This window comes from Emydura macquarii, unplaced genomic scaffold (genome assembly GCF_026122565.2).
Source record: "Emydura macquarii macquarii isolate MOO-44397 ecotype Brisbane River unplaced genomic scaffold, CSIRO-AGI_Emac_v2 contig_295, whole genome shotgun sequence".
Taxonomy (NCBI): domain Eukaryota; kingdom Metazoa; phylum Chordata; order Testudines; family Chelidae; genus Emydura; species Emydura macquarii.
Window position 1 is genome coordinate 8,275,783 of NW_027130432.1, and position 12,793 is coordinate 8,288,575.

Here is a 12,793-nt window from a genome sequence, read left to right on the forward strand (position 1 = left end):
TAAGATCCAACAGTGCCACATGCCTAGAATCTTTACTTCACCCTATGAGGGGATCCCCAGAGTACCCTAGAACTGGGGGACCACTGTGCCCCCTTAACTCTCCAGCGGGGGCTGTCTCTTATAAAGCTATGCCAGTGACAAGCAGCCAGCCCCTCCAGGCACAGTGATCAATCAGCTATTAACATGTGGCAACCCACGCCCAGCTAAATTGCATGAAGACTCTCCAAGCCACTCATAAATTATAGAGAGAGAGGCACAAGCACCTCACCCCAGGCTTGCCCCCCCCCAGCACTATACTGTCTTCTACTGCTCAAGCCTCCCTTGGACAGTGGAAGCTCGTTAATTAATTCACCACTCCGACAAAGGGTAGTGGACATGCAACAGCTCTTGGTAACCTGAGCTGAGATTCCCCAAGCACCTCAACCAAAAACACACTGGTTTAGGTAAGATTCCTACAGCAAGGTAAATTTTAAGTGATTATAAGTAGCAGGCACAGAGATTAAAGTTGGTTACATAAGAAATAAAAATATATATGCAGTCTACATTCTTCACAGTAAGCAAGATTTGAATCAGTTTCTCACCCTAATAGACGTTACAGGCAGTTTACAGTTCTTATTACACAGATCTGAATCCCTTCCCACCCTGGGACCACTCTCTCCAGTTCATAGTCTTTGCCTTCTGAACCATCTTCCAGATGTTGAGATGGGGGAGGAGAGAGGCCAAGGGATGATGTCACTGTCCCTCTTTTATACTTTCTTCCAGATGCTAGAAAGATCCTTACTGTAATGTGGGGTTTAGGTAGCCTTCCTTGCAGATATGCCCTCTGAGGAGTCTGTGGGGTGGCCAATGGGAGAGTGGATTCACCTTAATGGCCTGTCAACACATGGCTGGCTGGTGCTGATGTAAATTTGCTTCCTAGGTGCTCCTTTGCTGCCATTGAAAGGCTAATGTGGATGTTTCCCAACCCCACAAGGTATTTCAGTAACACACACATAATAATACTTCATAAATTCACATACAATGATAATACAAACACTGCAACAGGATATTAACGTTCAACAAGACTTTTTAAATGATACCTGACAAGGCATACTTTGTACAAAACATATCCTAATCATATCCCAGTGAATATGGGGTCCAGCATACTACTTTGGAGGTACACAGTGTCACATGCCCACAAACTTAAGTGAAGGCAGTTGCTGCAGTGAAAGCTAAATAAAGGGCAAAATACAGTTTATCAAATAGCCTCCAGGTTGAAAAAATCCTTTAAGTTTTGGCAAAAATAATTTAAAAGAGGCCACATTCTCCTTCAAACAGCCATGGTATTTTTCCTTCTCATACTAATGTCACAATGGTCATTTACAAACATGGCTGGTAGTTAGCTCACTCTCAAAATGCAAAAAAAAAAATAATAAAAAAAAAAAATTAATTCGGAGTAGTACTTCTGGTTCCCAGTCCTAATACCAGGTATCCAAAGACAAGTGACCAGCCAAGAGCGTGAACCACACAGTTGTTGGTTTTCAGTTTTTACTGAAAAAATCCCAGGTTTTCCAAAAAGCTATTATTCAGTTTTTACTGATTTTCACCAAGACTTTGGACCACTCAAGTACATAAAAATACTGTTTATGTTAAGGAAATCCAATACATTACATCAGGTGATGGGTTTATGTTTATAATAAGTTAGCCTAACTGTAAATGAAAGGCTATCAAAATAAGGCGAATGTAGTGGAAGTTACAAACATGCATACCCGTGCGTGTGTTTCCATCCTGTTACTGTACAGTTCATGAAGTAAAATCACAGCATGAGCTGCTTGTACTTTCAATATTCCTACTTTTCTCTGTTTGTTGCTTTTTCTTACTAACCCAGAAATCCATTATGTTCATTTTTTGCACTCATTTTCATCCATTTTTAATTTTTTTTGTAATAAACCCTGAAATTCCCAGGAAATTTCAAACAAAATAAAACCTGAGAACAAAAGAGCCTTGCACAAAGGATCTGTCCTGAGATGCTGAGCATTACCTGCTCGGTGGATCCTAGAATGTTCAGCACTATGCAGAATCAGGCCCTTAGTATTCTAAACATTGCTATCTAAGCATTTAAGACAAAATTACTCTCTCCCATATGTAGGTAGGTTTAGAGAAATGATGCTGAAGGTTTAATACTATTCACACACCTGTGAGGCACAGCATTGAAGCTAAGCAGACTTATCCATTTGCACTGCAGTTCGCTCTACGTATAATGTCTGTTTGGGTATGCGTACTCAATAACCCTTTTAACCCATTGGGTTTCTGTAGATTGTTAATGTAATATTACATATATTACAGTAATGAACATTAGATCCAAAGTCTGTACCACAAAATAAAATCCAGAGGAAGTTGGAAACACACCAGCTGTCTGAAGAGCATTGTTTCTTAGGTCTAGACGACAGGGATTTTGCACCTCTCCTTGTGGGATTTCGTTTTCATTCTCATTCATTGATCTACTGTCATGCTGCTCCTAGAGGAATTGAAAAGTCAGATTTGTAATACATTTATCGGGATCCTTATAACCTTGTTAATTCAAGTGAACCATTCATGAACTGTACTGCAAAATCCATTCAGGATGAGGAAAACAGTTTTGTTGTCTTAATCTAATCTTTTGCACCCTCAGAGTTTCTTCAGTACAAGATTTCCCAGAACCTGCTGTGACACACATCCAGGCAAAGGATCACACGTCTAGCTGTTCAGCGGGTAAATCTTTTGGCCTGGCCTGCTGTAGATACCTCCACTGGAAATCTCCAACTGAACTGAGTCAATTAGTATCTCCACCATAGTCAGCTAACAGTCCTAATACAAAGACAAACTTCTCTAATAACTTTTCACCCTTCTGAATTATTTTAAATCTCTGAAAGAGGGATTAGGTGTCATGAAAACTTCAGTCACATCACAGTGTCAGGCAGCTGGCTGCACATGTAAAATTCAGCATAAGATATGGACATTTTTATAACTCTAGTGATCATTCCAACACAGGTACATTTATAGCTAGCAAACTGAGAAGTAATTTAATTTAGAATGAAAGAACATTGCAGTCATTGGAGTCCACTTGAAAAAGAAACTCTCACTGTATTGTCCCATCTGCACTCTTCCCCTAGCCTCTTTTCTAGTCTTTGCTTCACAAAAGCAGTTTTGAATCTTTACATTAACTGCCTCCCATTTTTCACATTCTTCCAGCACTGCAAAAAAATTGGGCTTTGAGAACTACAGTCTCTTCTCCCCCTTGGCAGCAACCAGAAATTCAGTGTTGGTCAAAATAATTTTACAACTGCTTTAATCTTACTTTTTCCACCTCCTTGAAAACACGGAGGAAGTTCTCTCTTAAAACCTCTTTCAGTTCTATTTCAGTCCAACCTCTTCTCAGAAGTTCCTCAATCAACACAGGGTATTTTGAAACATCTTCCAGTCCTTCAGGGAAACTGTTAGCAAAAAATCACAGAATGACATCATTATTCATCCAGAGGGATGGGTTATAAAGTTAGAGAGGGGTTTTTAAATGATTATGGCAAGGGTCTAGTTACACTGAGAAACACTCTAATTGATTCTATACTATTAAAAAGAGAATCTGTATGCATATGATACACTGAAATACTGTTGACAATGTTTTGTACTCTGCTATTCATTTTAAGTCATTTATCAGAATAAGCCAGGCTTGCAGCGGTTCTCAAACTTCATTGCACCACACCCCCCTTCGGACAACAAAAATTACTACATGACCCTGGGAAGGGGGACCAAAGTCTGAGCCCGAGACCTGTCACCCCAGGCCCCAGCAAGTCCTGGCGACCCCATTAAAACTGGATCGCAACCCAGTTTGAGAACCACTAAGGGAGGACAGAGTCCCAGAAGTCCCAACTTTGAGCTCAAGGGGAGTTTTGGACATGCAGAGAAAGCTCCATTTGAAGGACATACAAATAAGCAATTTGCTGTGATGGAAATTCCACAGTAGACATCAAAGAGAACTGAAAGTAAGAAGCAGCCAAACCTGTGCGTAACTGGTCTACCAGGGTTTATTTTCATGAGCGTTTGGCATTGTTTTGCAAGATTCTAAAAACAAATCTGCAATTTTCTCTTCTGCAGAGGTCATTGTTTTAAGTCTGTGTCAAGCAAGCGAACGGTGTCATCCCTTTACTTTAGGAACTCCAAGTACCAGCTACATTGAATATCCTGGTGAAAATGTGCACAAGACAATAAATTCCAGTTGATAAGTGTAGCCCTTTTGAAGATTCTACTGAAAGTTATTGAATGGCTAGTCTCTGGGGGAGCAGAAGTTTTTTGTGATCCATGCCCTTTGATATGACTTGTGCCCAAGTGCCTCTGACCCAAGCAAGAAAGATGGGCAAGGTCAAGATTCAACAGAAGAGGAAAGGAGAAAGAGCTTAAAGTTAAGCAGATAAATGTCAAACACTCTAGTTTTATGCTATAGTACATGTGTGATGCTAGGCCATACATCACCCCAGAAGCAACCACAGACGTGAGTTGGAGTCATGGTGAAGAGATCAGATTGCTTGTTTTGAAGGGAGGAGGATTCTCTGACAGAACAGAGAGTTGTCCGTACCCTCACTCCTCAAACAAACAGATCCTAAGAACCAATGGAATCCAGAGCCATGCCTTTACATTAGCCCCAGGGCCACGAGGTCCTTCCCTACTTGCTAAGAAGGTGCGGGATGAGGGGAATAGCTGTACAGTACAAATGGGCTCACAAAAGAGCTAACAGTCTGAGGCTGTGTTAGCTTTTCTGCCGTTCATTGCTGGCACATGCAAATCCCTGACCTTAAAAAGGGCATCTATGAGGTTAGGAGGGCAGTAGGGGGATTGCTGTCCTGGCAAGCTCATTTCCATCCCACACCAAATAAAACATATCTGCACACTGATCTAGAAGGGAATGATCAAGCCCTTGCTTTATCAAAATGTATTGTAACAGTAACTGCAAGTCAATTTGCTCCAATTGCTATAGTCTGCCTTTTGAAAAAGAGTTGAAAAAAAATCCTCATGATTTATAGAGCAAACACTTTATTTTTGCATTTATATAATGTTTTACTAACCAATCCACTCCATCGTAGTCACCACCAATTCCTATTGATCTTGAACCTGCAATTTTTTTTATGTGGTCAAAATGGTCTAGAAGAAAATACCAAAGAAAACAATGTCTAAGCATATGGCAAGAAAAAAAAAAACCTATTTCAGACATATTGGTGTTTGGTTAACCTGTCTCACAATGTCAAGACAAAGCACTATATTCATTTTAAATATGTGACATCAAAAGATCATTTATAACACCTGGTTAAAATTCAATGATGCAAGTGACAGGCTTGACACTTACTGGTGCTTAACTTGACATTTGTCTTTAGTGCAGTAGTCATCTTGAGACTAGAATAACTAGACTGATGAAATATGATTTGAGGCATATGATTGGCTAACATGCAGGACATTAAATTCTCTAGAAATACTTTGTGTATAGCAATGGAAATTATATCACCCTTCTTATATTCCAACACACCTAAGGTTTTTCCACTCTCAGCTTAACTATTTAGGTTCCGAGCATTTCCTAGGAATTAACACCCACTTTCGGCCATCAGTTCCTCTAGCTACTTAATAATGCCCTGTGCCTCTTATTATTGCTCAGTAAATATAAGCTCTGAAAATGACCAGGTTTAGATGTGCAGTGTAAAGGGATGTGTGTTACAAGTCACTGAGTGGGTGTGATTTACACAATGTGGGGCTGGGTGAAGATGTGCGTTACAGCAACAAAGATTCACACTTGAAATGTGGCTCAGACTTGAGAGAACTTTATAGAAGGAATCATTATTCAGAACGGTAGTGTATTAGATTCAAACCTGCCACGGTTGAGACTGTCACAACCTTTCTGCCACAGGCCAGCACCTCTGCATGGAAAGTCACCATCACAATTCCATTGTTCTGTTTCTGAAAGATAGCGGGACATATTGTGAGCGGCTATTCGTGGACCCTGTATCATGGTCACTCTCAAGGGATGAACACAGCTCCATCTACAGCCTGTCCATGCCATTCTACTTGTGAAGGACAGTTGAGAATAGAAGCTGCTGCCTCCCTATCTCTTATCTAGTCCTCATCTGGTAAATCAGCATAAGTCTTTTTACTTCAGTGACCATGTCAAACCAATTCAACCTCTTCTCATTGCCAGCATTTCTTTTCAACATACCAGCAATCATTTAACCCTTGCAGTCACATACCGAATATAACCCAAAGCCATAGCCTGAGGTGTAAATGCTTAACTTATTGTTTAGAATCAGTTTATGACTAACAATGAACTGACTTCAGAGATGACAGGACGAGAAGTACACATTGAATCCTGTATGCACAGGATTGTCTCGGGCTGGCCAGATGAGTGAAATCTTTTCAAGTCACTTACCAAACTCCGGAGAATATCATCAGGAACATTTCTTGAATGGTTACAAAGAGAGAAGGCTGAAGAATGACTGAAAATGACAGGTGCTCTGGAGATATTGAGAACCATTCTTGCTGTGGAGTCTGATGTATGGGATAAGTCTATCATCATCCCCAAGCGATTCATCTCCTTCACCACTTCCTAACACAGATTTAGAGACAGCAATGTTAGTACTATGTTGTTTTAAAGGACATAGGTTAGCAGATTTATGTGACTAAATACTTATATTCTGTGGCTGTCATAAAAGTGGGTATAAGTCTATACTTGCATGGGTTTTGTGGCTAGCATAGGCTTCCAAACAGTTTCTCTAATGGGGATACACTAGCACATCACAGAGTCTTCGTCTCAATGTTAACTGCAATTATCAAATTTTTAAAAGCTTAGCCATATATATTTACACACACACACACACACACACACACACACACAGGACTTGATAATTCACTGTATACTTCACTAAGTATTGCTGCTAATACAAAATGTTGCAATTTCTTACTCCTTGAGTTCTCAATGTTCTGAAACAGCTGAGAGAAAATTGTACTCATTTACCAAATTATTTGCTGCATTTGCCAAATTCTAAGTTACTCATGCTTTAAATAAGCACTTGCAATACCCATGGAAACAAACAGACTTGCATGCACTCGTGACAGGAAAATTTAACCTAATTAGCTCATCCCAGCAGTCCCAAAACTTGAAAAGTAAGGAGGGCTTCTCAGGATAAACTTTGAAACATACTGAAAATAAAGGAGCATGGGAACCTCAAAGTCATAAGTTTAAACGTATTTAATTTATTTTTGAAGTTTGGAAACAAAACTGACATCCATTTTCAAACCAAAATTTGTGCTTTTCCCATTTTGCAATTTTCTGTTTTGTGTGCTATGTTTTGTGAGCATCAAGCCAGCACTGATGTCATTCTTCTACTTTCTGGTTTAAAAATATCTAGGTGAATAGAGGTGGCATGGATTAAGTCATGGATCCAACCACCACAGAATTTCTTTTGTGGGCGGGAAAGGGAGTTCAAAATCCGTATTAGAATTTCTCAGGTCTATCGCTAATGGCAACACTATTAATAGTCCCTAGAAGCTCATGTGTTCTGGGCACTCTTTAAAGGAATAATACTTGATTCCGTGGAACAGCTGCTATTGAGTATCTTGAAACAGGAATGTTAAGAACATAGTATAGCTGCTATTTAATGGATTATGTCAGATTCTGAGATTCTTATTCAGACAAACTCCCACAGGATTCATTTGAAGTTGAGTAAAAACTGAGTTAAAGAACCATGGGATTTGGGGTAGTTTCTATTAAAATTCTACAAGTTTCCTTTTTTTAAAAAAAATTATTCAACTTTACAAGCACAAAAACAGAATCCGCACCTCACAAATACCAAGATTTCAGCTTGACCCTTCATATATCTTGATTTATCATTTCCTGCAACCTATGAACTCAAGTCTTCAACACCCCGCCACCAGTCCCTCAACATATCCCATTTTGGGAAAGCAATACAGAATTTGACAGGGACAAAATCCATAAAGTTGTATAGAAATGTACCAAGTTGTTACAAACAGAAAAGACTGAGGAATGATTTAACAGACAATTTAATAGAGGGAAATCCTTTCTGTAGGATGGCAATAAAAATCTATAGAATTATAAAGTAAGAATACCATTTTTATTACATACACTATAGGACTATATGGAGTCACAGTCTCTTTACATATCTTACTACCTCTCTGACTATTAACTTCTGAATTTCCCATTCCAAGGCCATCTAATTAAATCTCTTAGGACAAACTGCTTTTCAACAAATAGGATCAGAACCTTTGAGGGTGTTAATGATAGAAAAGTTTTTGCTTAGATTGACATTCAGGAGAGATTCTTACTTTGCCAAATGAACTCAGACCATTCACATGAGGATAAAAGTTATGTACTTGCTTTGATGAAGATTCGGCCCTTGAAAAAGAAAACATGTAGAAATCGTTGCATAGTGGGTTAGATCCAAATAATCAAGTCTCACACTACCACAGTAAAAAACCCTCACCCTGAAGTCATATAGCAGAGTTTAACGATGATAAATACAGCTCTCATTCATGTATCATATCATGCTTGTATCTCACTCCTAGACATTAGTCCTCCATGTCAGAACTAGATCACATGGGTGAGGCAGTTTGAGGACATGTGCGTTGTCTAATGCGGTGACATGTCCAGGGATTGCTAGCAGACTTCTGGGCTATCCATCTGGTATCTTTCACCAAAAAACTGTGCAAGAGGGGCAGGCTTGGCCAGCAGGTGGGAGAGGCAATAGGTGTGTGATGGGAAGGTGTGTGAACTGAGCTCCAGCCTGCACACCAGTCTCCAGTGCCTTCAAGAGCTGAATTCACACATAGCACTCACCACCCCAATATGGACAGTATGAAGCTAGCTGGATCACCCAGCAAACCCTTTCTTACCACCTTCCTGCTTGTAATGAACTTTTTACAGGTTTCAGTAACACACTTCCCTTCTGGAAGGAATGTCAGTTACATCTGATTCTAGTTTTCTCCAAAGCCATGGACTTGGTGACTTTCCTGTCTTTATGTTGCCAACAAACAAAAATGCATCCCAGGATATCATTCAGATGTCAAGTGGCAGACAGATTCTCCATCCTCAACCCACCACGCGACAAGCTGATCTACCCATGGATACCAGTTCAACTCCTCCACCATTAGTGACAGATAGCAGTACCTCACATTTTTCAAACCAATTTTGGCCCATCTTAAAGTTGCCATCTGTTTGCACTGGAAAATTAAGCGTTACAGAAACAAGCACACATCAGTTACCATGGAGTATTGCAGGTGTGCGTTAAAGACATGTACCGAACGCCCAGGTCATAATACATCCTTAGTGCTGCGAGACTGCTGTCAATGGAATGGCCACCTTCTATTCCAATCAAGCATGCTATCTTTTTACTATCAGCAATACCTGGAGTTTAAAAGGAAGATAAACGCCACAGTAAATTGAAGACAAAGACTTAGAGCTACCTGCATTGAGCAGCAGACAATCATGTCACTGCCATAAATGCCAACACTAGCATTTTTAATATGCCAATGTGTGATATGCCAAGTACTTCATCTCACATATTCCCTCCTGCAGTCTCCTTAAAGAAAAATTTTAATCATAAAAGTATCACCTTGAGAAGTAGTAACAAGTTCAAGTTCTTGATAGGTTTGACACATTCTCTTGACAACATCAATCTGCTCTAGGGTCAGACGCAGAGCATCCTTGTTCTGAGCACTACATGGAACATACACTGACCAAAACTGAAAAAGAGACATTGAGAGAAAGGCCAAACAACAAGAAAACATATGTGTTCATGAACTTCATTAACAGCAAAGAAATGAAAATAATAATTTTTAAAAAACACTTCCTCCTCTGCAATTTGTAGGGGAGCTTTCATCACTGGGATAGTTCAAAGGAACACCTAATCTGACTAAGGGTATGTCTACATGAACAGCGCTGCAGCTGTACCAATACAGTTCCTCCCCTTAAGCTGGGGGGGGAGCCTTTAGCTGTGGGCAGGCTTGCCCCAATCCATGCCCGGATTTGCAATAGGTGTACCAATACAGCTGTGCCGCTGCAGCACGTCTGGAGAAGACACTCTATGCAACGGTAGAGAACTCTCCCATGGGCATAAAAAAACCACATCCCCACGGGTAGCATAAACTATGTTGGTGGAAGAAGCTCTCCCACCAACTAGTGCTGTGCACATTAGTGTTTATGTCGGTGTAACTTATGTCACTCGGGGTGGAATATTCACACCCCTAAGAGACATAAGTTTTGCCAACATAGACAGTAGTTTAGACATAACCTACAAGCACACTCTCTGATAATAGGCTCTTGGCACCCCCAATCACTCTCGCTGTCTTTCAAGGACAGGAGGAGATGACAACTTTTTAATTCAGTTGTTGTAAAAAATACATAACCCTTTGGATAAGTGGAGCTAGATTCTGCAAAGACATTTTAAAGTCTGGCAAATGCAACTGTATAAAAGCTTCTGTAGCCATGCAGTTTTTCCCTTCTTTCTATCATTGGCTGAATTAAAATCCCAGATCTGAACCACCTCTTCTAAATTATGACATATCCAAAATACAGATGTGTATCTGGATTTTGCTCAGATCCATAAATATTTTAAGAGATCCAGGTCATAGCACCAACAGTACATACCTGAGCTCCAACATAGCCAGACTGAAGTTTCTGAATGTTTGTGACTGTGGTGTTGAGGGTTTTTAAGTTGATTTTACTTAGTCTGTTTTGATACAATATCCTTAGGCGTAATGCAAGGTCATTGTGCCTAAAAATTAAAATAAATAGTGTTAATGATACAAACAAGCTTGACCTTTCCTATACTAAATGCTTATTTATTCATCTACTTTGAGTTCCCCTTGAACGTTAACTGAAAACATTCTTACAACGGTTCTGTAGGGAGTGGGGCGGTTGCAAACCTGGCCAAAAAAACCCAAAAATTGAAATCAGGCTGGGTTGCTGAAGGGTGCACTGTAAGCACTGTCTTACCAAACCTGTTACTCCCAGATTATGATAAACCCCATACACTTTTCTCAGACCACTTTAAGCACTGCCTCACAGTGAGGTTTGCTTCGGAGCTTCACTTTCTGAAACAAATCTCATTCCTCACAGATTTTTTTTTCCTGCTGTCCTTAAAGCTTTTCCTTTCACTTCTTGATGCTCAAGATTCTCTCATAAGCCCTTCTCTTTCTAGCTCATTCTTCTAGTTCTATTCCCATCTCCATTCCTTCTGTTCAGATATTGGATCTGCAAATAGCACCTATGCTACTGGCAGGCAAGTTTGATTTTAGAATTCTACTTGAGTGACAGCACCATACTATTTAAGCGCTAGAGTAACCCCTTTCCTTTATGTTCCTGGATCAAGTCAGACTCAACACATACCCTGTTCCTTAAAGCTGCCTGGGCATGCTTTCATGTCATGCTGACTGCTTTATAAACATAGGCAAAAGGGAGTGAAGTTATAGCTCACAGTCATTATAAACAAAGGCGATGGTAGAATTGCATAATGCAGAAGTAGATAAATGCTGGAATCCCAGCTGAAAACTAATGCCACTTGATCCAAAAGAATTTATAAACAGCCTTTGAATTTAAATTGAAAATACCTTCAGGTTGATAAACTAATGCAACGATACATAAATGCTATGCCACAGCTGCTTACATCTCTGATTTTCAGAATGTCTTTCTGCCTCCTCTTCACTTGCTAAGATCTACTGACAACGTGCAACAATGGATGGGCCTCTACTTTTAGTGCCCAGTTCTGAAATCAGAACTGATTGTGCTGCTGAGGCTTTACTGAATCTGGCCTTAGCGTCCCATTGTAACATGCAGAGGATAAGGTGGGACCTTAAAATTCATTTATATTAGTTTATGAGGAATGGAAGTGAAAACCTACCGCTGAAGTGTGTGGTTTGCTAGACTAATACTTTTCAGATGTTCTATAATGTGTGTTGAATGGGTGGCTCTCTTGTTGCATCTCATAAGTGACCTAGGAGGTTCACCATAAAGTACAGTTACATCTAATATGTTTTGCTAGTCTTAAGTATCTGTTCTTAAGGGAACTGAGGGTTTTGGGTTTTTTGTTTTTTTTTTAAACAGTATATGGGAAGGGGTGAATTAAAGGTTTTCGGCTGGTTTTCAGGCTATGTGATGTAACTTATCTCCATACAAAAATATATTTTATTACACGTAACTTAGCATCTCCCTTCAGCCTCTACAGAACTGTCTCTTAGTCCACTAGCTACATAAAGTGGGCTTGATACCCCTACCTTCCATACCTGCACATAGGGTATACTGGATACCTTACATTTAGGCCACCATTTTAGAAGTGTTACCACTGTTAATGAAAGTTACCAGGATGTATAGGAAAAACAGGACATTCTATATACCCATCAATTAGAGGGGTTTTCTTCATTAGCTCAACAGCGCTTCCTCCAACTGGTTTATCAGTTGTGGAAGCCAAAACATCAGAGATGAGTAGCAAGAGCCATGGGAACCACTTCATAGGATCCCTCTTCATTTCCACAAAGATATTAACTGGAGAAGCAGGCTGCCACCATGGAATGTTGGTTATGATGAAGAAGCAAATTTCCAGTCTGCAAAGGTTCTAGACTTAATGGTTTTGGCAGAGCTGTTGTGTCTCTGTCACTGGTAAGGCGCAGGTGAAGAAAGTTCTGAAGGAAAACAAAAGGAATGAACAGAGTAAGAAAGGAGAGTAGAGGTGGATGATGTTCATGATAATCAGTTCCCTTTTTCGAAGTAAGAAATTAAGACTTCTGACTG

At 39.9% G+C, this 12,793-nt stretch overlaps 1 protein-coding gene across 1 annotated transcript in view; it reads right to left on the reverse strand.

The window, feature by feature from the left end:
• Positions 1-461: 461 nt before the first annotated feature.
• The window catches only part of LOC137154104 (dipeptidase 2-like), a 30,585-nt gene continuing 18,253 nt past the window's right edge, over positions 462-12,793 (reverse strand). The window contains exons 2-11 of the mRNA XM_067549833.1: positions 12,400-12,684; positions 10,655-10,781; positions 9,621-9,750; positions 9,271-9,412; positions 8,335-8,404; positions 6,422-6,598; positions 5,868-5,955; positions 5,076-5,151; positions 3,317-3,452; positions 462-2,497 (exon numbers count right to left, since the gene is read on the reverse strand). Coding sequence (XP_067405934.1) covers positions 2,300-2,497; positions 3,317-3,452; positions 5,076-5,151; positions 5,868-5,955; positions 6,422-6,598; positions 8,335-8,404; positions 9,271-9,412; positions 9,621-9,750; positions 10,655-10,781; positions 12,400-12,530 — 1,275 coding nt within the window. The 5' untranslated portion in view covers positions 12,531-12,684 and the 3' untranslated portion in view covers positions 462-2,299. The remainder of the gene's footprint in view (positions 2,498-3,316; positions 3,453-5,075; positions 5,152-5,867; positions 5,956-6,421; positions 6,599-8,334; positions 8,405-9,270; positions 9,413-9,620; positions 9,751-10,654; positions 10,782-12,399; positions 12,685-12,793) is intronic.